The 26,705-nt window shown below is 46.8% G+C and overlaps 1 protein-coding gene across 1 annotated transcript; it reads right to left on the bottom strand.

Annotated features, from left to right (window-relative positions):
* Window positions 1-620: 620 nt before the first annotated feature.
* Window positions 621-25,651, bottom strand: Rbp2 (retinol binding protein 2). The gene is made up of 5 exons (XM_048452584.3): window positions 25,506-25,651; window positions 19,441-19,564; window positions 12,738-12,916; window positions 2,332-2,433; window positions 621-867 (listed from the first exon to the last, which is right to left on the bottom strand). The coding sequence occupies exons 2-5, from the start codon at window positions 19,511-19,513 to the stop codon at window positions 817-819; spliced, it is 405 nt and encodes a 134-aa protein (XP_048308541.2). The 5' UTR covers window positions 19,514-19,564; window positions 25,506-25,651; the 3' UTR covers window positions 621-816.
* Between the last annotated feature and the right edge of the window lie 1,054 nt (window positions 25,652-26,705).

Below are 26,705 nucleotides of genomic sequence, written 5' to 3'. Positions count from 1 at the left end.
GCTGCTCTTAGCCCTCAGCGCTTCAGCCCTGCACTGCTGGAAGGGACGGAGTCCTCATCAGGGCCAGGCCCCACGCCAAGCACCAGTGTGCATTGACTTGCTTATTTGCCCCAGTGCCCTAGCATCTTCTCCTCTTACAGAACAAAGCAAGGGCAGAAAGGGAAAGGGATGAGACCCTGGTCATTTAGCCAAACGGTGGAGTGGGAACTTGCAGTGGAACTTTCTAGTGCCTAAACCTGTAGCATCCTGAGTGGGTGGAGGGGGATAAGGTGTGGATGGGCGGGCACTTCACAGCCCACCTCGCAGTGCAGGGCTGAAGCGCTGAGGGCTAAGAGCAGCTGACACTGTAGACCTGCCAAGGCTCTGGGGCACCTCAGAAGGCAGATGAGTCTTTATGTAGATCTTTAAGAGAAGGGGTATACATCTCTACAAAGGAATGTCTCCCAGAGGAGATGTTCATCAGTCAGCATTGTTGCTTGAGGATGTTGCTAATCCCTCCAGCAAACCAAACAGAGAAAAGAAGACACACAAAACGAAGCCAAGAGCATCACAAGCCTGGTAGGCAGTGCCGCCTCTGCCTGTAGGTAAAATGGACAACCAGGAATAAAGAACACAAAGGGTTTCCAAAGCTGAGAGACATTTTTTTTTATTTAATAACAGATTCCAAGGTGGGGGGTGGGTGGGTTCCTTTACATACTCGAGTTTAAAGCCAGGCCAATGTCTGAAGTGAGTTCTGTTAGGAGCAGGAGGTCCCCCAGGCTGGTTTCCAAAACTGGCAGAGAACTCTGCGTGCGTGCTGGGCTTCCCTTGCAGCCCTCACTTCTTTTTGAACACTTGTTTGCACACCTGGTCACCACAGGTCAGCTCCTGCAAGTCAGAAAGTGGGTGAGTGACCGACCGACAAGCCCGGATCTGCCCTCTGCCCACCTGGCCCTCCTAGGGTCTGGGGCAGGTGGGTGAGGCTGGGATAAAGAGGGCATTTAGCTGTTCTGGGCAAAGTGTCCCTCCCAGACCCAGTAGGGCTGCCATGCCCTGCAGGTAACAGTAATTTGATTTTGACACTCAAATTGAGCTTGAACAACTATAAAAATGAAAAATGTAAAGAAATGACCCTCTTGGGCAAGATTTTTCCTACTCCCATGGTTAAAGCAACATTGCCTAATTTACTAAAAGGTGGCGAAGCTGAGAGGAAGGGAAGGGTAGCATGGAGAAGCACTAGGTAAATGTTTAGTGATGGCCCCAAAATAGGGGAGGAGCTTCAGAAGGGCTCCCTGTTCTGCCGGTACAGCGGACAGGGTCCCGCTTTTCATGGAGGTAGATAGAACCTTGGGCCTACTCTGCATCTCCCTGAACTCTGAGGGAGGAGGGTGAGTGAGCAGGAGGAAGGCCGCCGTGCTCGCCGCCAGTGACCACGGATTTGTTGTCTTAACCACAGGCACTACTGGGGATGGCCATGCAATTTTTTAAAAAAATCTATCATCCAAGCCACAGGAAATAGGGAGAGCTGCCCGTGGGAAGCACTGGGACTGCCGCCCATCTGTCATTAGCTGATGTGTCCCTGAAATAAAGAGCTCGGGTGAAGCTTGCTCAGATCTGAAGAGCATCTTGATGACATCATACTGACCTCAGAGCTGGGTACCTGCCTGACTCCACAGGCAAATGAATGAATGAATGAATGAATGAATGAATCATTGAGGATATGTTTGCTGAAGGAGTCACTCATTGAGCACATGAGTAGCTGAATGTTTGAAAGAATGAAACTTTTCTCACTCGTTTGACGTGGGGCCCATAAATTGTTGTGAAGATTGCAGAATGAAAAATAAAGTTGTCTAGACAGTGACCGTTTATTGAAGGATGTCGGCCATTGTCCCTACTGTTCTGTTCTAGTAACAAATCAACCTCATAGCAACTGGGATCAGGTCCATCATGCCTTAGGCTTAGGGTGAGAGGCCGGTGTTCCCACCACGCCCTCCACACCCCTCGTGCTCTCAGCCTTCCCCTACCCCACCCAGGTACTGACAGGATGCCTGATCTTGTCTAGGCGACTTATGGCTCACCTTTCTCCCTAGTTGCTCCTTAGCAGGCTGTCTGCATTTCTCCTTGGATCTTGGTTTCCTAACTCAGCATTTTAAACTTTCTTTTTAATTGCAGCCGTTCACAGAAACAGCCATATAGATTTCTTCCTGGAGTCCCCTGAGCCAGATGGGAATGGCTTTCTGACTATATGACCAACCGCATTTGGCCAGAGCTCAGAGCCATTTTTCTTGTCAAAGCTCCCAGCCAGGTGAGTGCCACAGGAGGAAGGTGCTGTCCAAACTCCGGGGGACTTACCAGGTACAGCTTGTCCCCCTCCACCCACTGCTTCCAGCCACGATTCTCCTTCTCCCCTTTCTGCACACACACCAGAGTGTCGCCTTCCCAGGTGATCAGCGTCTGCAATGACAAATTGTCAGGCAAATCACATGGATGGCCTTGGGAGACTGAGCAAGCTTACATCTGCAGCTGCAATTCCTGCAAGCTCCGTCAGCCTCCTGCATGCCCATGGGACAGAGTCCTGCGTCAGTGACCCCAGGGACCTTCCAGTCTCCACTCTGTTCTAGCCAAGCCGGTCTCTCCGGGCTGCCTGCATTCTCTTTTAAGGGATTCTACCCAACCCATTTTATTATCTGGCAAAAATAGCATTTTGAGCTAGTGAAGGAAAGATGATAAATTCAACTATCAACAATGTGGAATTTCTGGAAGGGAAAATACCTCAAAGTCAACAGACAAATAACCAGCAGGGAAAAAGAGCTGTAGCGTATCAGTAAAGACTTGATGTCCTTATACATAAAGGGCCTCTGTAAATCAATAAAAAGATCATTAACCTAACAGTCCACGCCAACCAAACATATGAACCAAGGACTTACAGAGGAAACTCTTGAAGTAGATGGCTTTTAAACCTAAGAGGAGATAGCCTCCTTCACAAATAGCAGGAGAAATGCTGATAAGACTGCTTCTCAGATCCAATTAATCATGTGGTCATCGATCAAAGATTTAGTAGCACTGAGGGGAGGGCTGTCCACCCTCTCTCAGGACTCACCAGGTGGGACAAGAAATGGTTTGCGAAGACTATTTCAAATTAGCTTTCAAAATATGGAACTGCACATATTTTTGCATATGGTTTGCTTTTATTTCCTTGCTTACTTGTTTTGAATAATATTTAACTTATTATTTGAAAATTTCATATGCTTTTAATTTTTTTGGGCAAGGTTTCACATAGACCTGTTCTATGTTCTACATAGAACTCACTGTGTAGCTAAGGGTGATCTTGAACACTTGACCTTCCTGCCCCTACCTCCCAAGTTCTGGGATTATCATTTCTGACGAAACTGTATGTATTCTTTGACCTAAAATGTCTACCCTGGGAATTTTCCTGCAGGAGTCACATTTTGAGCCTTGGTCATGGCAGGTGGAAAGAATCCCAGGAAGGTTCCCTAACTAGGGAGCTTCTGCTCACATGGTTTCAGCTTCTGTCACCCAGAACCAGGAGGGTGCCCTGCTTTCCTCCAGATTTTCTCTGGGTAGCGATGCTAATGATATAGGAGAGTAGATACAACAGCAGAACTCAAGAAGGGCATCCTCCATTCCAGCCAAGCCTTGCTGGCCTGCCTGCACCCAGGAGGTTGCAAGCCCCTGTACACACACTTGCAAGGTTTGTGTTCACTAGACAATGCTGTTTCCCTCTTAATGCCTGCCTTCGTGCCCAGATCAGGCCCACGCACTGCGCCTGCTGAGATGTTTATGTCATCCCCACTGTGTCTATGCCTTACTTCCTGGGGGAGATGAGCCTGACAGAGCTGGGGTTTTTTTCCCTGTATGCATAAACTACCTGGGGCCTCTCTGAATAAAATTAGGCGAAGGACCCGAGACTTGCTTTCTTCTACATCTTGTAAACCCAACTCATGATAAATTGACTTGTAGGGCTTTTTTCCCCTCTTCTTGTGCATTTCACAGGCCTGTTTGCTACACGTTGTTAAATCTACCTACTTCTAAAATAATGTTTGACCTTGACCATAAGATATACTTTATGTACAGTGTTATTCCTCTCCATTTTACTCCTCCATGCATCACAGTATGGCACGTTATCACAAAGGACTGGAAGCTTCATAAATGCTGTCAGTGGGTGGCTGGTTAAATATGATGTGATTCTTCCCTGCTTCGCAGCCATAGACAGAGTACAGCCAGAGCCGGTTGTTTAAATGTTTAAACATGCAAGAAGATGAGCAGTGTGCGTACGACAAGGGAGCTGGGTGAGGACTGTGCAGTGTTCCCGTGCTTAGTCCCTGAGTAATGATTATCCCTGTAAAGAGCCCGAGCTAGGGAGCCAAGATGGGACAGATATTCCACTGTTTACTGCTTTTTAAAAAATTGTGTCCATCTATAACATCACAGACCCCAAATCTAATTTTAAACCAAAATATGCTGTGTTTTCTAAAAGAAAGATGTCTCCTCCTCCTTTAAGACCATCTGAAGCCCCACATCTCTGAAGGACTTAGAGACGTTCAAGCCATAGGTCTCCTGGCCCCTCTGGGAGGAAGGAATGTCTGGGAATGCATCTACCATTTCTCCCCATTGCCTTGGACTCCATTGCTTCCCTAGTGGCTAGGGAAGGACTCTTGTCTTCTCTTTAGGTAAGGAAAGAGTCTTCTCTTCTCCTTCATCCCATAGTGCCTTGCACCGGAAGCCCTTGTGCATGCTGACTGCACTGATGTCTGTCTCCCTTCACAGGGGAGGGAGCTCAGGAAAGGAGAGGCTGTGTGGCTGCTGGTGGCTGCAAGGACACGCAGCACAGTGACTGGCCCTGTGTAGTGGACGGTCTCCCTGAAGCACAGTCCCAAAGGCAACCCACTTGCCTCCTGCCTTAGAGGAGGTCCCAGCAGAGAGCACCCATGCCCTGCCAGGGGCTCATGCAGTAGACACTGCCCATTTAATCGTCTGTCTTCTGTATAAGGCCTGAGATCCCCGAGGGCAGGAAGTGGGGGGGGGTGTCTAATTCATCATGTTACCTACCTCTCTGACACAGACTTGGCAGGCAGTAGGAGCTTATCAAAATTTGCAGAATGAAGAAAGGAGAAAAATGTGAGTGCAAAGAGGCCTGTCCCAATATTTCATTTTAATAACTCACACTGGGCAGCAAGATTCAAAGTTATTCTGACCCAAAAGTAAATTGGCTACCAATGAATCATGGTAATGCTTCCAAGATTGTGGGCTCGCTCCTCCATGAGACAGTGAGAAGCAGAAAGAAGAGAACAGTTAGATGAACCAACTCCAAGTTTAAATTTCTTATTAATTAAATTATCCTCCTCCTCCCCCTTTTAAGTCCTACTACATAGTCCAGGCTGACCTCGAACTTGTCACTTCCTCGTCTCAGCTTTTCAGAGTGCTGGGGTTACAGCTTTTGCTATCATGACCAGCTTTTTGTTTCAGACCTCAGCCCTGTGTCTGAAGAGGTTTTAAAAACAGGCTCAGCTATTTTGAAAGATCATGCAGCTGAGGAAGACCTGACTTCTGAGTGGGAAGATGGACAAGGAAAGACTTTGAAAAGGGCAGGTTTGCACAGAACAGAGGCAGGGGCGGAGCCCCAGTGTGACTTCTCTTCTTACACTTCCAAAGTCAGCATCTCTCAAAAGGTTCTTTATGTCAAATTAGATACAGGTGCCCGCCCACTGTTTAATCTGGGAGAGTCAATAGCTGAATCATGGACCTATAAAAGACTATCCTATTTCTTTAAAAATATTGTATTAAGATTATAACTATATCATTTCCTTTTCTCTTCCTTCTTACAAACCTTCCCCTGTAACCCCAGCCCCACCCTACTTCTAACTCACGGTCTCTTTTTCTTTAATTGTTGTTACATATATGTGTGTATGTGTTCTTGACTACACGAATTACAGCTCAGTCCATATAATGTTACTTATATGTTTTCAGGGCTGAGCATTGAATAACCAGTTAGAGTGTTCTTCCTTGGGGTAGACTATTTCTCTTGTTTTTAGCACTCCTTAGCTACCTGGACTAATTTCCACGGTATCAGAAGGTACAATTAGGCTTTCAAAGGAGAGAAAGCAGTAGTCTTACCCAGTGATGACATCTTGATGTTGATAAACTACAACAACCATCATGGGATGATAGCCCTAAGATGCAGTAGTGGCACACATCATGGAGGTAACCAACAGCTCTCTAATTATACATATGGCCTACTCAACAAGAGGAAAATCATGCCTGATACTGAAAGACAAGCCAACTACCCGGGGCTAGTGAAGTCATGGATTTTGGAAGCAAAGCAACATCTTCATTTTTCAGAAGTACAATCATTTGGAGGTTGTGTCAGATTGTTCAGTAAAAATGTATGTATGAGAGAAAGAGAGAGAGAGAGAGAGAGAGAGAGAGAGAGAGAGAGAGAGAGAGAGAGATTGAGAGAGAAGAGAGATCTCTAGAAAATCACAAGGGGCAAACATTAATAACATGCAATTCTTTTTAAAAAAGTTATTATCATGTGTATGTGCCTACATGAATTTATGTGTGCCAAATGCATTCAGGTACCTGTGGAAGCTGAGGGCATCAGATTCCATGAAAACGGAGCTACAGATGGTTGTTAACTTAGCTGATATAGGTGCTGAGAACTGAACCTGAGTCCTCTGTAAGAGGAGTTAAGGCTCTTAACTGCTGAGCCAGCTCTCCTGCACCAATGAGATAACTCTGTGAGGGAAATGTTGCTCTTTGTTCTTGAATCTGAAAGTAACAGCTATAAACTTCAGGCGTGGATGGGATCTACTGACCGGTGGAGATGTTCCTCCTTGAAATTTTCCTTAGAGAGTTTGTTTCCAACCACCTTCAGTGCCTCAGGAAGTCCCATTGGGATGCCCTTCAGACAAGCAGTCCCCCAAATCACATGGTGCTATTTGCCTTGTCCCTTCCTGCTTTCCCCACCCCTCATTGGCCACTCCAATTCCAAATACTTTTTCCAAAAATGGATTTATAATTTGCAAACCATAAAGTTCATTCTGTTAAAATCTACAATTCTAATAGAGCTTTGAGTGGCAGCAACTTTTTTCTTCGTCTATTCACAAGATTGTGTGGACATCTTCACTAAAGCATCCAGAACAGTTTTATCACCTTGTTTCTACTAGCATTCAATCCCGCTTCTTCTGCCCTCTAGCCCTTATCTCTGTGCATTTACCTGTCATGGGTCTTCATACATGATCTTTTGTATGTAGCTTCTGTTGATTAGCATGTTTTCCAGGTTCATTCACACTATACCAGGAATCAGTACTTCATTTTTTCTGATGGCTGGATAATACTCTAAATTCCATTATATGGCTATCAATTACTTCTTGCTTATTGGTGTGTGTACATACAATATTAGTTTGTTTGTATGTGTGTGCCAGTGCATGTGTGTGTGTGTGTGTGTGTGTGGTATGTATGTGTGTGTTTGCGTAGGCTAGAGATAAATGTTGTCTTTAATAATTGCTCCTCACCTTACTTTTTGAGGCAGGGTCCCATACTAAATATGGGACTCACTGATTTGGCTGGACTGTCTGGCAGGCAGCCTCAGAGATCTTTTGGTCTCCACATGCCCAGCACTGGGGTTACAGATGTTTGATGCTGTGCCTGGATTTTTTTAACATGGGTTCCAGGATTGCAAACCCAACCCCAGAACTTATGCTTGTTCAACAAGAACTTTGCTGGCTGGGTATCCCCCAAGCCCTTCAGTTTTCTCTATATTTCACATGTAAATATATGTGTATCTTTTAAGCTTTGAAGATTTAACTTAGGACATTGTGCATACTAAGCAAGTGTTATTATCAGCTAGCCACACCTCCATTCTTGCTTTTGTTTATTTGAGAAAGGGGTTTTAACCTTCTCAGAAACAAGTCAGGGTAAGAAGTGTAAAACAGATATGGTGCTCAGAAGAGAAGGGGTGGGATCTCCAAGGCCCTCGGAATCAGCTTTATCTTTGATGTGCTTTTACACTTCTGCTCTGGGATAACACAGAACTGGGTCCTTCAGGGCTCCTGCTACAACCACACCTTTCTCTAATGAACGTCAAGTTTTCTTGAGGGTTCTGAGTATGATCAAAGAGTTGAGAAGTGGAGCTCTAGGGAATGAGAGTATGCCAAACGAGGCTTACTGCACACAAAACACATGCATATGCAAAACTGTGCAACACGTGTGTGCACACAGCTTGTGAGTGTACTCAGAGATGGAGGAGAGGGAGGGAGAGAGGGAGGGAGAGAGAGAGAGAGAGAGAGAGAGAGAGAGAGAGAGAGAGAGAGAGAGACTCGCACTACCCCTGGCTTTCTGCTGTAGGCAAAGCAGAATGAAGCCGTGGAGAAGCTGCTAGTTAAGTTAGCGGCTACTTTCCCTTCAGGGCTAAGTGATGATCTTGATGAGAACAAGGAGAATGGGAAGTGGAGAGGCCAGAGGCTGGGGAAGCTTGGTGCTGACAAGTGGAACTCTTTCTGAATCAGGGAAGGCAGGAAGGATGTGACTTATTTCAGAAAAAGGGAATTCTCTGTCATCTCGGGTGATGAAGAACAAGTTAAAGAGGAGCAGCTCTTGCCTCTCAAGAGCTCATGCTCACTCTCAAGGAACAGGGGAGTGAATCATGGGGGAATGGATTGCGCTGGAACAATGGAGAGATGCAAAACTTCAGAGACAAATTTTCCCCTTAGTTCTGGTGTTTGACAAGTTGGCTTTTTGGTCACAGTTCAGAAAAGCCTCGTGGATCTACCATCCCAGAGACCCACGCGGAAGGGGCCTGACTTGGACCTTCTGGGGCTTTCCTTCGTCAGATCAGCTCTGAGGGAAGCGCTCCAAAATACTTTCTTACCGCTGTCATTTTTCAGCAAGAATCACTGCATCCAATTTTCCTTGATAGATGAGATTATGAATGCTAGGTCACCTTGACTGGGGGATGTGCCCAGCCACCACACAGAATGACAGCTTTTCCTCCTGGGGCAGGAAAAGGGAACCATGACTCCTTGTGACTCTGGGAAGGTTTAAGCACTGTTAAAGTAGGTTTAAATCACTGCTATTTAATGATAAGTTCTTATGGTAAGCGCCCCTTCTGGTATTTTCTCGTGACTAAGATGTTGGGGCACAGGCTAATTCGATTCCCTAATTGGCAGTTGTTGGACTCTCCCTCATTACTGCCCTCACTCCTTCAGACAAAAGCCCTGTCAGCCCGACAGCCAGCTGCGCTGCCCTTACGATGTTGGCATCAGCCATTTTGAACCCTCCGTGAATGCCTTGAAAAGGCTCCATGATGGCCACAGCTAATTGCTCTGGCTTCTGCAGGCTTGGCGTCAGCCAAGGTTGTTGGAAACAGCTTGTAGCAGACTTTGTACTACCCCAGATCTTGGTGGACTCTGACTGACTCTGCAAGGTCTTCCACCTTCCCTGGTGGCCTTGCCGAGGAACGGCTGTGACCAGGCTAAAGAGGCAAGACTGCGGTTGGTCCTGGCACTCCTTTCTCTGGCTCTCAAAGTGGGCTCCTCAGAGAGCCGACATTAAAGAAAGATAAAAGGTTGGACAGAGTCACAGATGAGAAACTGCCACCCTGGTCACCAGTTTTCCAGGGAGATGTCAAGCATTTAGAGCCAAGAATCTCAGACTCTTGGGCTAAGGGCTTGAACAGTGGTCAGTGGTAAGGGTTAAGAGATCTGGATTCCTAACCTACAGAAGAGCGCTACCACCTCTTGGCTAAAGGTCCCCATTCCTTAGGGTCAATGACGTTAGAGGGTACCACCTCCTGCTACTCCCATGTGCCCATTGCTACCACTTGCTATAGCCAAACATGAAGGGAAATAAAAGTGGCTGGAGAACAGCATTTGAAGAGCTTTTCTCCTTTGCTCTTTGGTCTCTCCCTTAGTAGAACTGAAGGACTCAGCTAGCCAATGACTAATACTCTCGGGCCAGGAGAAGAACCAGAACATTTTCCCTTTGCTCTGGGAGAGACCTGAGACTTCAGAAGAGCTCCTGGGAGAACAAGACAGTGGCTTGCCTAGGAAGAGGGGGCTGTGGTGACTGGGCAGAGAAAGGTGGAGGATCCCGCATCACTGTGACATCCCAAGGGGCTGGACCTTTGCTGGGGATGAGGGCTCATTTACTTGAGACAGTGTATTCAGAGCCATGCTTCTCTGGTTAGGAGCCTGGCAAACATCCAAACTGGCAGCCTTGTGTAAACTACATAGGCATAGATGGTCTAGCCAATGGCCACTGGGACATGTGACAAACCAGTAGCCCTTCCAGGTCTTCAGGGCTGTGATGCTAAGGTTCGGGGAGGAGAGCCTTTAAGTGGGACTGAGATAGAATCTCTCTTCTTCCTGTTTGGAGGGTACAGGCCAGGTGTAATGACCAAAGACTGGAACATAGTGTGAGGAGCAGGCCACTGGGCAGGGGCATGACACAGCAATGTAGGGGCGCTACTGTTGCCCCTGCTTCTCTTACCCTGCTACATCCACGGCTGTCTCGCCAGTGTAGCAGAAATGCTGACTGGATGGGCAAATATTGCCGGTAGGAGTGGGATTTGTGCTTCTAGGAGCTGTGTGTTCCAGGCGGGTCCCTGGCAACCAGTTGTGGTGTAATGCTACCTGAGTTGCCATTAGTATTGACTCGACCTGGCTGTCCTTGGAGCCATATGTGTGTCTTTTCCCTTGTCTGTGTGTTCTTTGTGATTCTTGCATATTGCTAACAGATCAGACTATTCCAGGCAGTTGCGGATACAAACAAGACTGCTGAGGACATTTTTGAATTCTGCTCCGCTATTAATCAAAGCCTTAAAAAAGTAGCTAGTTCTGGGAATTGCCAGAATCATCATTAAGACAATTCCTTGATAATGTGGAACAAAAGGAGTTAATTTTACTAGGATACACCTTAGAAGCTTTAGGCATTTGCCTGAGAAGTATGTGCAATTGTAAACAGAAGGCCTATGAAACCTTTCTTATGGGAAGAAAAAGACCTAGCCTAAATTGACAATATCTGAGCCTGAGAATTGAGAAGGGAGGAAAGTTGAAGTTAGTGATATAAAGTAAACTTCAAAAATATTCAAGACTATGTATTAGAATTTTCCTAGCAGAAAGCTTTCCCAGGGAGATAGTAGCCTTTTTCTTTCTCACCCAGGCACACAAGGTCACTTAGCTCAAACCAACCAGCCTCCTGCAAGCTGATAAAGATGGTCTAGCTCAAAGGCAGTGATCTCTTTGAAGGCAAGAGGAGAGAGTTTGTTTTGTAAAGTGTGAGAAAGCAGAAGTCCTTGTGCCCAAGTCAAAGCATCTTCAAAGATTCTTTTTGTAAACTATTTTATGCTGTTCTTTTCTATTTTATGATTTGATGATGTATGCCTTTGCCAAGTTCTTTGATTGTAAGAAATATATAATCCTGCACTGAAGTAAGTAAATCGCCACAGCATGCCTCAATATTGAGAGTGTCTGTGTGTCACTTTCCTCGCCGTATCCTGATTTCTCCTGTGCCTTCATCCTGATTCCCTTACGGTCTGAGTGGCTTCCTTGAGCCGGTCCATAGCATTACCCTACATCTCCTTGTTGCTTAGTAGCCTCTGCTTTCTTCATGAACAGCTGCTTTGGGTAAAGGCATACTCTTTCCTAGAGTTGAGGTCTCAGGCTTGGAGATAACATGTCACTTTCTCTTGAGAGTGGTTTTCTATGTACTTTCAGGATTGATCAGTTCAAGTAGAGTAGCCCCCTCTCATCAATGAGGTATATGCTCCAAGAACCTCAGTGTGACCTCGGGTAGAATTGAACCCTATATATTCTATGGAACTAACATGGCTGGTGACTGGTGGGGTGGGTAATGTATAGGCAATGTATAGGGTAGATAGGCTGGACAAAGAAATGGCTAACATCCTGGGCAGTGTGGAGCAGGCAAGGGAGACTGCGCCATGCTGCTCATGGGATGCAGTTTAAAACTTGGGGGTTGATTTCTGGGATCTCCCATTCACTACTTTTGCCCTGCAGTTGACCGTGGGTGGTGGAAACTGTGGGACCTGGTGAGACCCTGGCTAACGGAGGATGACCGCAGTTCAAATACGGGAAGTATGGCCTTTGACTCCAGCAGGGTTCCCTAGATTATGTCCTAGGAGTTAAGTCTCGCTGGGCAGAAGCCACACAAGTCACCAGGACTGGGTAACTAACTTTACTGAGTCCACTGAGTTTGTCATATTTCATTTGCATCATGATTTTCTAAAAAGGGAGGTGGCCAATTGAGTCATGTTAAAGCAAGAGGCTACTTTGCTCTGAACCCCTAACAACAACAGAATTTTCAGGAACCCCTAACAACAACAGAAAGGCGGGTACCATGAAACCTCATCCTTTCCTGGGTCAGGCTGGCTAGGGCTTAGCATGGATGCCTCTCTAGACCTAGGCAAACTGCTTGGCGGAGCTCCATGGTTATCCGTTCTTGGGACACTCCATCTTACCCTCTTTCTGCTCCTTCCTCAGCCTTGTAGTCTAGAAGATGGGGCCCTGTCTTAATTTCTCACATGATCTAAGGCCTTTCCCCCTCCTCCTCCTGCCTCTCTTTACTCAGCCTTCACCAATTACCCATTGCCAATGTCAGTTCATTCTCAATCTTCTTACTGGAACCTTCCTGGGGTTGGTTCTATCATCTAGTCAGTGTGAAACCAGAAAGACATGCCTTGCACGAACAGGCCCAGTGAAGCCCCTCCCACTCAGGAGTACCTTGACATGCCGGCCATCCAGGCCCTTTGTGTGCTCGTCAAACTCCACCCCGACGGTAAAGTCCAAGTCATAGTTTCTGAACGTGCTGTTGGTTTTTGTCTTGAAGTTATCACCGTCTTGAGTGATGATCTTCGTCTGACTCAGACGTACTGCGATCTTGCGGGTGGCAAAATCAATATCTGTTGGCAGAGGGAGCAGCGGGGGTTATGATGTGTGCAGCCAGGCTCATTCATTTCTTTAACAAGGCAAAGTGCTCAGGCCCAGAATCTCAGGCTGGGGACACGCCACATTTCTTTACTTAAGTGAGAAGCAAGAGTTGCCTTATACACGACTTGATCAGGGGCTTGATGATTCTGTCCTCCCGTGTGTCTCCTATCAGAACCAGCCCTAGGGTGAGGCTCACAGTCGACGCTCGGATAATAAGGACTTGTTACTGGAGGAGCGTGGTCCAGGACAGTGATGTTAAAACCAGGACCCTGGACCACCACTAGCAGCAGCAGCAGAACCTGGAAATCTGTTTCCACTCATTTTGTGCACACCATACTTTAAAACCACGAGCACCCAAGAGTGAGGGCGAGGGGCAGATGGGCCCCGATTTCCCAGCTATGGGACCTTACAGAAGCCACTCTGCCTTCCAGAGCTTCAGTTTCCTCCTGACGAATGAGGAAAGAACACTCACTTCCTTTGGTTGTGGTGGTGAGGACTTATCAACTCTATGGAGAAAGTCTGTACACGGTTCCCAAGAGCTTGCGTGTATTCATTCACTGCACACAGGCTTCCATTATAGTCCTTGTCTGTTTGAGTCGCATGGGGACCAGATCAGTTTAGCACAGAGCAAACGTTTCAGATCACCTTTATGTATCCCTATAGCTACTGGATACACACCTCACCACAGCGTAGTATAACTAGCGATCATGGTGCCCTTTGTCCAGCCTAGTGGGATACCTCCCAGGCTGGACCAGATTCTTCCCTCTGGTTTGCTCAGTCAGTGGCTTTTACTCAAGCCCTGCATGTTGAAGTTGTGCTAACCAGAGCTCCTGCAGCCATCACTAGGGATAGGAAGAAGATGCTGCTAACAAAATGAAACAAAGGGGAGAGCTCCAGGTAAACAACTATGGAAGGATGGGACATTGTGGGGAAATTTAGGGCAGATTGTTCTTTAGCAAGCAGATCTATATCCGTTCTGTGGAAGTAGACATCGTGGCGCAGGGAATTGAAGTGGTGGGCTCAGCACCATCCGGCTTCACAGTGTCGCTACAAATGTAGCCCGTTTGTCATTTATAGCTAAGGCTCCCTGACAAAAATTATGACTTGTCCTGGGCTGCCTAGAAAAGCGGATTGCAGTGAAGTGGCCAGTGGCTGAGAGAACCAGTGTGTCCTGGAAACAGCATCCTTGTCAATCTTTCTGACCAGGGCCAGGAGAATGTTATTAGGGGCTCTATGCAAATGGAAGCCAACACTGCTTCGCCTCCAGATTGAAAAATGGCTTGGCCTCTTGGCCACCCTTTAGCGTTTGCACAAGCCTGTTATTCATGTCACCACTGCTCCACCCCGGGGAAGGGAGCCAAATACGCTGCTGGTGGATTTCTTGTTAGATATTTCTAATCAGAGAGTTTAACTGAAGCTATAGAATACACATTTGTGTGCACGTGCTCACACACACACATACACACACACACACACACAGTACACAAGTACTTCCTCTTTGAACTTTGCAGAGGAAACTACTTTCCTGATATGATATTTTAACACTAGGGTTATCAACTTTGTTTTATCTGCTTTTTGGTATTACGGGTACCTCTGAGCCTGATTTACAGCCAGGTAAAGTGACATTCTGTCTCAGAAGGAAAGGTCCAAAGACAAGCTATTTCTGAATAATATACACGGCTCATGGCTGCCGCTGCGGAAAAACAAATCAACAACAGCAAAGTGACTTTATTAAGCATGCTTTTCATAACTGCATTTTGAACAATGCAAGCCATAAAGCTGAAATACGAGCGTGCCTCTCAATGTTAAAATGCTCTGTAATATGCTTGCGAAGAAAGTTAAGCTTGCAAGCTAAAAGGGCAGGTGCTCTTTGTAAATTAGAGAGCGGAGATGCGCAGGAATTCATCACAGGGAATCTGAGAACAGTTCAAAGTGCGGCTTCAATGGGCTTTGAACTCCTTAACTCTCAAATCATCGACTCTTCCAGCAATAGGGAGAAGCCGAGTGGAAGAACAATTTTCTCTTTCTTTCCATACCATTTCCTCCTCCAGAGGATACATTTAGAAGGGAATTAGACTGGTCCCCACCTCTCTTCCTTTGCTCCCTCCTAGCTATTGCAGACAAGCTGGTGACCCTGGGCTACTGGCTTGTACTTGGCACTCTGCACCCTTAGTCTAATGATCTCCACTGGGGTGGGTTCAGGGGAGAAGTGTTACCAGCGCGTGAAAGTGGGACCAGAGAAGGGGGAAGTACTTATCATTGTCACCTGGCTTTTTCTGCCTCTTGGTACTATTTCCTTTCAAAGTCCAACTAGGTACCATGTGGCACAATTAAGACTCTGATGAATGGAATGACTTGATTGGCTTATCAATGCCAGCAGGAATCCAGAGTTTTGTACAATAACTGCGTTCTCAGATCATCAGGTTGGTTTTCAGTTAAGGACCCTGAATAACCCTCTTAGTGTTTTTTGAAGGCACTATCTCTCTACTTTGGATGTCTCCACCATTCAGCAATGCTCAGAGTGAAGTTCTTACCGCCCCTGGGAACCCTCCTGTCCAGAGAAGCCCTGTGGGAAGGGTTAGCATGTTGTTAGAAGAGACAGATTGGGTTCCTGTCTGGGTCCTGCCATTTCCTAGGCACCTGTATTCCTAAGATTTCTCCTTCTTCTCTGGACTTCAGATTCTTCCTCTTATCAAATGAAAAAATATCCCTTCTGTCCTCAGACTTGACTATACACCAAACTCTAAGTCTCACCTCAATATATCCATATCCGCGCTGTCCATGTCTTGGCTGTGTAGGGGGTGTATGAAGTCAAACCAGGAGAAACAGAATTCTTGGTCTAACCTCTGGCCATCTTTCCACCCTCAGCCTCCTCTCCTATCTTCCGTCTGTCTGTATCTTCCGTCTGTCTGTATACTCCCACACCCCAGCCTTCCTGCAGTGTACCTTCCTGAACACACACAAATCTTTTATATTTACTGTTCCTTGCCTTGGGAACTCAGTTCAGCTTCAGTTTCTGGCTTTAAGCACTATCAACTCCTTGACTCGTCTTTCTTGACCTCTTAACCTTTTGTCACTCTAGACATTGCTCTCCTCTGTTGTCTATTTTTTTTCTCTGATGTTTTTTTTTGAGACAGGGTTTCTCTGTGTAACAGCCCTTGCTGTCCTGGAACTAGCTCTGTAGACCAGGCTAGCCTTGAACTCACAGAGATCTGTCTGCCTCTGCCTCCCGGAGTGCTGGGATTAAAGGCGTGTACCACCATTGACTAGCTTCTTTTTTTTTTTTTTATGCTTTCATTACCTAGAATCACCTAGCACAGTGTTCTGGTGTTCTCTCTCGGCACCCTTGCCCTCTTCCCACCAGAGAGGAGATAAACTCTGCGTGGGTGGGGGACAGTCTTCTCATTTACCATTCCACCACCAGTGACCACAGAGCTCCCTCCAGAGCAGAGCTGCTTGGATTCTGCGCAGATGGCACAGCCCCCCTTCCATAAGCCGCCACTGATGCTGCACTGTGGCAGCTGGGTGAGTCTCTACCCTGGGCAGAGCTAATGGACTCGGCTCTCATCTCCTTCACATGATCAGAAGCTTCTTTCTACAGCTTTGCCCGCCCCTCCTTTAGAAATGAAGACCTTTCTCCCACTTCTCTTTTTCTGGTCCAAAGGTGGATGGCAGACACGACAGAGTCAGTGGGTGATGGGGCTTTCATGCTGCTTTCTTCAGAGTCAGAAAGCATCTACCAAAGCCTTGAAGCACCCAAGAGGCACCAGTCATCCTGGACACTTGTGCTCTTAATGACTTTGATAACTTGAGGCAAACCCAAAGGTTGCCGTGCCACGTCATTGTGCTGAGGTCGGTACCTGAGTCACATGTGGAGGCGAGCATATCTAGTGAGCCACTGGGCTATCGACAAAGCCAGCATGCTGCTCCCTCCCTACCGCAAGGAGAACCAGGTCCCCCAGAGAAAGCCAATCCTCTTGCTGACAGACAGAGTTAAAGTCCAAGAAAGTGACGTTCTTAGGCAAAGAACAGTGTCATACCTGATGGTATTTACACACCTGGGGGTTTGCAAAGATCTCTGCCATGCTCATCCCAAATGCCAAGTGCACAAAAGGGCACAGAAGGCAAGCTTCATTGATTTCCCAGTCTTGGGAAAACAACACCGCCTTTCAGTAGGGTGAGGCAGACATCAAACAAATCTGTGGAGCAACTTTTGATAAGTTGGAGTGACGGGGCAGCCACTCCTCACCCGCTTTTGGCTGATTCCCTTGCATTAATCACTGCCAGCCCCGTCCTGCCCATGGGCAGGTGAAGGAAATCAGGTGTCTTGGCTCAGTGGGGGGAGCATGACTCTGGCTCAGGTGTTTTTTTTGGGCAGGGCATTGTGGCGTCGAGGCGGGGCCAGTCTGTAGGATCCTGAGACAGAATGCTATCAGCAGCTGGGCACCAGCACAAGGACACCCACGTTCTGTGTCTAGCTAGAGCCATCACCTGTGGGAGTCAAGTCAATCCCCAAAGTGCCAGCTGCCCTTCTACAGAGCGGGGACCAGCTCCGAAGAGTTGAATCAGTCTGCTCAGTCTAACATGATGTTAGGGTGTACATTTTTACTGAAGCCCAAATTGATGAGAAGCAACTGATGCTAAGGAGTCGAAAAGTCACCCCTGAAGTATCTAAGCAGCACACTCACAACCTGTAAGCCCCTCGTGCCCATTGTGGTGTAAGCTTGTATTGGAGTCCAAAGGAAGCCAGATGTAGATAGCAGATTCCTTTCAAAGAGCTGAGGGTATACTCCCACCATCCGTCTCGAGGGAAAAGGGTAGGGTGTGCTCATGTTTGCCTTCTACTTTCTCACAGAGGAGCTGGACTTCAGGAGTCTCCCATGGGACCATATACTGAACTGGGACTGGATTTCATCGCTAATATCATTATTATGCGATGTGCATATGTGGTGCGTGCGTGGGTGGGGGACATGCGTGTGCCACAGTGTGTGCGCGGAGGTCAGAAGACAACTTTTGAGAGTTGGTTTTTCCCTTCTACTGTGGGTTCCAGGGATTAAACTCAGGTCTCAGTCTTGTGTACCTCATTGAACCATCTTGCTGGCCCTGGAATTTGCATCGTTTAAGCAAATGTAGCAGAATGCACACTGCTTTCTGATAATAATCTATGTGCCCGGCTTATGAAGCCAAGGTGCTTCCAAATAGCCCATGTGACAAGACTTTCAGTTGGCCAGAATCACAACTGCACCTAGCAGCACCTAGAGAAACTACAATATGAGTGTTATTATCTCTATTTAACAGATGGGGAAACTGAGGTCACAAAAGGTCAAAAACCTGATTCCACATCACACGTAAGTCCTGGGGGGAGCTTCGGCTGCACACACTCTGGGCTTGCCTACCTCTGTAATCAGTTACATATGTGGGCTCAGAACCCCATTTCTGTTGTCACCTGTGTCACCAAGCAGAAGTGTGACAGGAATATTTCCTTTCTCCCTGCACCATTCTACACTCAGTTCCAAATAAGCTAGGTGTCCTCACCCTAGTGAGTGGAGCCCCAATAAGAGGAGATTTTTGCCTGTCTTTTTTTAAATGCTGAGGTAAACCTCCACAACCCCCATTCTCACATACTTCTCACCACCATACCCAAATTTCTGGGCCTCCGAGTGTAACATGATGGCCGGCGTCCTTGTGTGGCTCCCTCATGTGCAGGCATGTGTGTGAGGAATTTCGGGGTGGAGACGGTGAGCAGGATGCTCTTGTGGGGAAGAAGTCAGCTGGGCAGCCGAGCTTCTGGCCTGGTGCCCAGCTGCTGCCGCATTGGGAAGCCCCTGTGGTGACTCACTCCATCTCCTTTCAAGTAGAGGCTTCCAGGACCACATGCTTCTGCCAACACTAGGACAGACCTACAGACCTACCCTTGGGACACAGATGAGTAGCCCTTGGCCTGGAGCAGAACTCAGATAAGAGAGGATGGTTTGAACCATATGACAGCAGCTCCCTTCAGCCGTCTGTGAGCCTGAATGTCTCAGGGTAGAGAAATTGGCTAGCTGGTTCCTCAATTTTTTTTCTATGACAAGGCCGAGAAAAACTCCAACAGGAGTCATTGGTGATAATGTCTGATTCAAATGGTTATCTTTGAGACGGTGATGGTAAGGCCAGAGAGTGGTCGTGGTGTCCTCTAGGGCAGACAACACTGGTCGTGTGTGTGTGTGTGTGTGTGTGTGTGTGAACATGTGACACGTGTCTGTATCCTCCATTCAGTGTGTGTTTTCTGTCAGCCAGGCACTGTGCTCAGAACATTCTAACCCCATCACAGTTATTATTTCCAGGTAGGGAAACAACCTCATAGGGTTCATGTGTCTCAGCTGACTTCGCACAGTTCTGACTGAGGATAGAGGATTTGCGCAGAGCTCTGATGAGTCTCACACTAGCACCTCTTAGAGGACCAGCCTATTATCCTCCCAATGTCCCTTCCCTCCCCCTCCCCTTTACCTCTTACCTAGGGCCTTCATGTAGCCTTCAAAGTTCTCATTCCTCTCCATTTCCCAGGTTCCATTCTGGTCCTTCGTCATGATGGTGGCCTCTGGTCTGGTGTAGGCGTTTGGTGACCGTGAAGGGACAGGCTGCAGGGAGACTGTGTTAAACCGAATGGCTTTTATAGCTTAGTTGGCTGGGTGTAAGAAGATAGTGGAGTCAAAGGTCACAAGGCTGACTCAAAGGAATCGTCTTTGCCTTTGCAGAGTTCAGCAGGTCTGTGTGCAATCCAGGCACAAAGTCCTGCAGTTGCCAGGTGTGCATGTCTCAATGACCTCCACGACACACTGCCTTGGAGCAGCTCATTTGCGACTGATGGCCTCCCACAGAGGCTCTGGCCTCACATGGAACATTCTATCCAGTTTCTAAGGGAAACAAACACCCAGTGTCTGCCCCACAGGCTCTGCAGCTCGGCAGCAGCCCAGCACCAGGCCTACCCACCACACCACCAGTGCTCTAACCAGGCTGGCGAGTATGAGATGGTGGCTCTCACGTCCAAGGACTTGCATTCTGTGCCAGGCGGCAGTTGAACTTCATTTTGTCTTAGTTTACAAAAGCTCTTGGGTTGTACTTAACAGCTCTCCTTCCACAGGTAAGCAAGGCTCAAGGAGGTTAAATGACAAGCAAGTGTCTTGTAAAAGACAGAGCTGAGAGAAGGAACTGTGGCAACAGAATGAGACAGAAAGTGAAGAAACATGTTTTTGCGAACTAGAGAAAACACGTTTTTGTGAGCTAGTCATGACCCCAACTGCCTGTTGACTAGAATGTTAGGTGTTTTCCAACAGCCTGCAGGCGCTTCCCTGTCCTTCGCCTGACCCAGCAACTGTCAGTCCTGCCTTTGACATAACCAATCATAGTAAATGCCCTTAAAATGAGCCAATCCCTGCATTTGACAAACAACCCACTGTACTCCCCTCCCTGAATATGCTTTTTTTTTTCCTTTAAAAGTAGCCTGTAATAGCTAGTCGGAGATTTTCTCCCTCGCCTAGCTGAGGAGCCTGTTTGCGCTAATGAGAATAAACTTCCTCTTGCTTTTGCATCAACTGGACTGGTGAGTGGTTCCATGGGGCGACCCTCCTGAGGAGTTAGCATCCCAGAGTTGGGGTCTAACAAAAGAACCATTGGGATTCATCATTTGAGGCCCAGCCAGAGCTTACAGAGCATGTGGTAGCGGTGGGGATTCGTGCCCACACTCAGATTTAAGCACCTCAACACAACAACATAATTCCCCTCACCCCCCACCCCACAGGTCTTGCTTCCAAGAATGTAAGGAAGGCTGACCTAGTAGGGGGAGGGGCTGGAGACAAGAAAGGATGTTAATTGTGATGAACTAGAAGCCTGGATGAGCAAAGCAAATGGAGGCGTTGGTGCTGATGCAAGACCAAAGAGGAAATCCATATGCCCACAGGAGATCCAAACTCTTGCGGGCTGTCATTTCAGTGAAGGTGTACACTAGTCAAAACACGCCAAGACAACAAGGAAGTCTGTGTCTTTAGCTTGGACTCTGCATAGGTTAAAAGGATCCGTTGAAGGAGGCATGCCTGACTTTGACCTGAGTTTAGACTTTGAGTTTATACTTGGGCTAACCGAAGGGATTCAGTAAGTGTGAAGCTACTTTGATACATTTCAATCCAGGCCAGAAAGAGTTCTCAGTAGTAAATACATGTAAAAATAGGTTCAAAATCGGAAAACATTGTGAAGCTTATTACTAAGAGCTAGTCCCAGAAGTAAATGGGTCTCCAAGAGTTTCAGATACCAACTAGAAAACAGATTTTAAATCAATATGAAAATTTATGGAGATGAAAAATTTCCATAATCAAATTTTGGAAAAATTATGGAAATCACACCAAAACTTAAAAAGGCATAAAATGATATTTTAAAAAAATTACTGCAGGTGTAGTGGCACATGCCTTTAATCCCAGCACTCAGGAGACATAGGCAGGTCGATCTCTTGTGAGTTCCAAGCCAACCTAGTCTATGTAGCAAGTTCAGGATAGACAGAGCTACACAGTGAGATTCTGTCTCAAAAATATTGTTAGTATTTTAGAAATTAAAAATATAGTTACTAGAGGCCACACATACATATACTCAGGCACATACATATAAAGCAAATAAAGAGATATTTAAAATATATAGTTACTAAAATTAAAAAGGCAATAGATGGTCTCAATAGTTTATTAAATATAGCTGAGGAGAGTATCTATAAAATGGAAGACCCAAGAAGTTTACTCAGAGAGTAAATATACTTTTTAGTTTTTATCAGTTTGACCCAGTCCTAATGTATTGAGATATTGCCTCCTGCAGACTATCCTATGGGCAAATATTGGGGCATTTTCCTGATAAATGATTGACGTTGGAGGATTTAATCTGCAGTAGGTGATACCACCCATGGCCAGGTGGTCCTGGGTTGTATAAGAAAGCAGGCTGAGCAAGGCATTCAACAGTGTTCCTCTGTTAGGGGATTCCCATCTGTATGCTGTGATATGTTTTATTACCAGTGGTTAATAAAGAAGTTGCTTTGGCCTATAGCAGGGCAGAATATAGCAAGGTGGGAAATCCAAACAGAGATAGTGAAAGAAAGAAGGCGGAGTCAACGAGACGCCATGTAACTGTTGAAGGAGAAAGACACTGGAACCTTATTGGTAAGCCACAGCCTCATGGTGATACACAGATGAACAGAAATGGATTAATTTAAGATGTAAGAGCTAGCTACAAATATGCCTGAGCCATCAGCCAAACAGTGTTATAATTAATATAGTTTCTGTGTGATTATTTGGGTCTGGGGAGCCAGGAAACAAAAAAGAGCAGACTCCATTTATATTCCTCTGTGGTCTCGGCTTTGGTTTCTGTCTTGAGTTTTGCTCTGACTTCCCTCATTGATGAACTGTGATTGGGATGTGTAAGCCAAGTCAGTCTTCTCAAGTTATTTTTGATCAGTCTGTTATTACAGCAATGGAAAACAAAGACAGTACTAACACAGAAGATACTGTGGAGAAAACTCGGGAAGAAAACTCAAAATCCTCTAAGCAGATAAAAACAACAGATCATCTCTGAAGGTGCAGCAATCAGATTGGTTTCAGGTTTTCAACCTGAATTCTGGTAGAATATAGCAATGGAATACTACATTCTCACAAGGAGGGAAAATAATTTTAAACAGGAATTCTAAGCCAGGTACCTATCCCTACTCAAGTATGATGTACACACAGAGATACACACACACACACACACACACACACACACACAAACCAGTCAATCCATCAGCCATAGCATAATGCCCAGCCATAGCACAAAGCCAAGATATTTATGTTGGATGTACGATATCAGCAGCATGAAGGATTCAGTACTTCCTGGGTTAAGACACCACCTGTCAACCTGCAAACCTCAATGTCAGGATGCTTGAGCAGGAGGAAAAACATGGCCATTACTAACAGACAATTACCAAACTTTATTCCATCCTAGAAAAATCAACAAAAGCTTGTCACTTTCGTTGTTGTTGCTGTTGTTGCAGTGAATTACCTGGTTACCACTGGTCTGTGCTCCTTTCAGCTCAAGCCGGCCAGCTTAAGATGAGGTTTCAATAAAGAAACCATGTTCATTGTATGTGACTTGGCTTTATCTCCACTACTTCAGAGGCGTAAGATCCTGTTGTCTTGCTTCAAACTCAGCCATGTTTGTCTAACAACTGTCCAGATTGCTACTTTTATACTTTTGGCAACTAGATCCTGTATGATACAGCACCATAACCCAACACCGTTGACAAATGACTCACTTTTTATTAACGTCTATGATGAATGTCTAAGAGGGCCCAAAAGGCTTGGCGTCTTTGTCTTCACATTGCAGCTCTCCCCTCTGCAAGCTCAGCCTTGGACTCAGAGCTTCGTCAGCTCTTTCCCCTTGGAACAGGTATGTGAGAAGCGGGCTGAGTGTTGTGTAGTGACTGTGGCTAGGAGGTTGCAATGAGTGGACTAGATGCTTACGCAGTATCTTGAAAATTGACAAAGCCACTCCAGAGCCATGGATTCTGAGCTGTGGCCAGGATCCATGTCCTCTGAAGAGCAGAGCAGAGCACAGGCTGCTGAGCTCCTCCCCGAGGAGGGCAGGGTGAGACCCAAGAATGGGCATTTCTACAAAGCCTCCAGGTGCCAATGCCCCTGCCCCAAGACCACAAAGTGGAATTGTTGTTTAACAGAATGGAAGAAAGTGTCACTTCCTGGCCTTGACCCCTGGACACTTACCTACCTTGAGTTTCACATTTATTCTCTAGTCACCATAAGAGAGACAGAGACAGAGCAGAGAGACAGAGAAAGAGAGAGGCGGAGAGTACATACTTGGTCATGTGTTGTCACGTGTGAGCGTGAACAAGTGTGTGGAGACCAGAAGATGATCCTGGGCAGCATGCCTCCTCAGGCATCACTCGTCTTACTTTCATTTTTTTTTTATGAGAATTTAATTTTATGTGTGTATTTTGTCTGAATGTATGTGTGTGCATTACTTGCATTCCTGGTGCCTGTGGAGGCCAGAAAGGGTGTCAGACCCTCTAGAACTGAAGTTACAAATGGTCACTAGCCACCAAATAGATGCTAGCTAGGAATTCAAGTTGGGTCCTCTGCAAGAGCAGCCAGTGCTTTTAACTGTGAAGCCATCTTTCCAGCCACACCCATCTTGATTTTTGAGACAGGGTCTCTCACTGACCTGGGGCTTGCTGATTAGGGTCAGGTGACCCCCAGGGTCTGTGCCAGTTGTAAATGGTTAGAATGTCTGGTTTGTAAATGTGGGTTCTGGGGTCCCAACTCAGGTCCTCATGCTTGTGTAGCCGACAGTTTATTTACTGGGCCATCTCTCCAGTCCTGTCATTTTAAAAACTTAAATAGAGAAAAAGACCGATAGGCTCTTAGAAGGGTTCCTGGCATCTACTAATTGTCTGTTCAGATTGGCGGCGGTGATGTGGGGCTGCCGACCAAGCTGCTGGCAAGGGCCTGATTCATCATCACCCTTCCCAAAACCAGAACTTTCATATCCCATGGTTTCTGATCTGTGTATAGAGGACAGACGCAAACTGGGAGGAAACGGGGCCGTGAGTGAGAAAAGCAGTGGCCACTTAAGCACTCAGCCATACAAGTCCACGAAAGATCACGTTCCTCACACATGGTCGCAGAGCCCCGGTAGCCCGCCCTCCCTCAACTCTAACCATACCTGAGTGCATTCCATTTTGTATCTGCTTACCTTTGGGACATCCCTGAGGTGACTTTTAAGCATGGAAAAAAATTACCAGCTGCAACTAACCTGCAAGGAACATTCTGGAGATCAGAGGAAGAAAGGCAGGCCAATCGCCGAGAATGAGCTGAAGGAAGGGCCCAGGCCAGTGTGAAGTCTTCAGCTGTGCCTGCCAGCTGGCCTAGGGAAGCTCCCTCTACCAGGGCAGCCTCACCCAGCCCTGCCCGGGTCCTCCCAAGTCGCCTTGCTTGCTTTCTTCCTCCCTCCTCACTGTTTTTTGTTTGTCTCCTGTATTGAGGCTCAAACCCAGGGACTCCCGTATCCTGGCACAGCGCTCCACCTCTGAGCTCTTCCCAGCCCCCTCCTTCCCTCAGAATGAAGATGGCTCTGTACTAGATGCTGCTCAGTGCCTCAGGGAAGATGCCATCCCTGTCTGCCTCTCCTCTGGGGTGATGCCCCTGTGATTCCAGCCCACTGCATGTGCTCTCTGCGGAGATCAGAAAGTTTCTGCATTTGTCTGCAGGCCACAGGAGGAATGAGACCTGGGATTTCTTCGAGTCAGAGGCCAGCCTGGACCTCGTCTCAGCCTTTTATGTCCATACCTGGTGCCTTAACCATTTGCATTCCAGAAGGTAGAGCAGGAGAGCGAGGTCATAAATTTCCACCAACCCTCCCCCACCCAGGACCCAGGGATCACATTGCCCTGGCTCAGGAAGAGTCTTAGTGGTTTCTTCCCTTCCCTTACCCTGTAGTCAGAGAAGGCAGGAGCTGAAGGGTTCAGTCCTAACCACCTTTTCCCCTAGGGGTGCTCCTTACCTCTCCAGGGGTACTTGAAAGTTCTACCCCGCAGAAACTTCTGTTCCCGGCACCACAACCCCTTTCACCAAACCCAAGGGAATTCTGTCCGGGTAGAGTTGGGTTATCCGTCTCTGAGGGCTTAGGCACCACTTCACTCTCCCCCGTGCTTAGTGCTTGCAGTGTGGTAGCTGAGGAACACGCCAATGCAGATAGAATGGGCACAGCTTGTTAGGGGTGTGACCAGGGTGGGACTTTCTGGGACATTAAGCCCTTGCTTGAGCAGGAAGGACAGAAGAACTTTGATTACAAGTGGTTCTGTGAACTATTAGCAATTCTTCTTCTCAGGACTTCAAACTAAATAAAAGCATCGGTGAGCTGATCAATAAGATATCGGTCTGTGCACTCTCCCCGCATTTATCAAATGTGTTTGATGTCCTAAAATCAATGAAGATGCACCATTCAAAAACTTCTCTATATAGTGTTATGTTCCAGTAAGTGGTTTGACCCATGATCAGAATGACAGTCGTGACCTTTGGTGTCCTGAGTACGTGGTCTGTCTCAGGTCAATAAAGCGGGGGTGTCATTGAATTTTCACTTCCTGGATGATGAATATTAGGTTCAGAAAGGTTAGATGCTTTTGCGAAGGCCACATAAGAAGATCATGGATTTGAACACAGAACCTGTTCTGTCTGGTTTATCTAGCCTTGTTTCCCCAGGTCCTAGGACTCTCTGTGTCCTATTACCGTCACAAATACATACATAGGTAGTAAGAAGATCGTGGATTTGAACACAGAACCTGTTCTGTCTGGTTTATCTAGCACTGTTTCCCCAGGTCCTAGGACTCTCTGTGTTCTATTACCGTCACAAATACATACATAGGTAGTAAGAAGATCGTGGATTTCAACACAGAACCTGTTCTGTTTCGTTTATCTAGCACTGTTTCCCCAGGTCCTAGTACTCTCCGTGTCCTATTAGTATCACAAGTGATTCTGATACCCAGCAAAGCATGAGAACCAAGCGTGTGTGGTACACACCGAAGCACGACAGAGCTAGGAAGCAAGGAGGTAGCAGCTGTGATATAAATAAGAACAGCATGCGTACGATCCAGGACAGGTGGAGTGACTGTCACACAGGCTCCCCTGGGACTCCACATTGCAGGCACCACCCTCTGGAATAGACACAAGGGATGGCCATGGCTGTGGCTGCCCTCCACTTCAT

This window comes from Myodes glareolus, chromosome 4, assembly GCF_982192425.1.
Source record: "Myodes glareolus chromosome 4, mMyoGla1.1, whole genome shotgun sequence".
Lineage (NCBI taxonomy): Eukaryota > Metazoa > Chordata > Mammalia > Rodentia > Cricetidae > Myodes > Myodes glareolus.
Note: the sequence above shows the minus strand (reverse complement) of the source record. Positions and strands in the feature narration are given on the sequence as shown.

Excerpts from the sequence above, each read along its gene's own strand:
- Rbp2 (XM_048452584.3), bottom strand. The coding sequence starts at position 19,513 with ATGACGAAGGACCAGAATGGAACCTGGGAAATGGAGAGGAATGAGAAC. Across the intron at positions 2,434-12,737 it reads TGGATGGCCGGCATGTCAAG|ACGCTGATCACCTGGGAAGG; the intron begins GTACTCCTGAGT and ends TTGTCATTGCAG. Across the intron at positions 868-2,331 it reads AGGGGGACAAGCTGTACCTG|GAGCTGACCTGTGGTGACCA; the intron begins GTAAGTCCCCCG and ends TCTGACTTGCAG.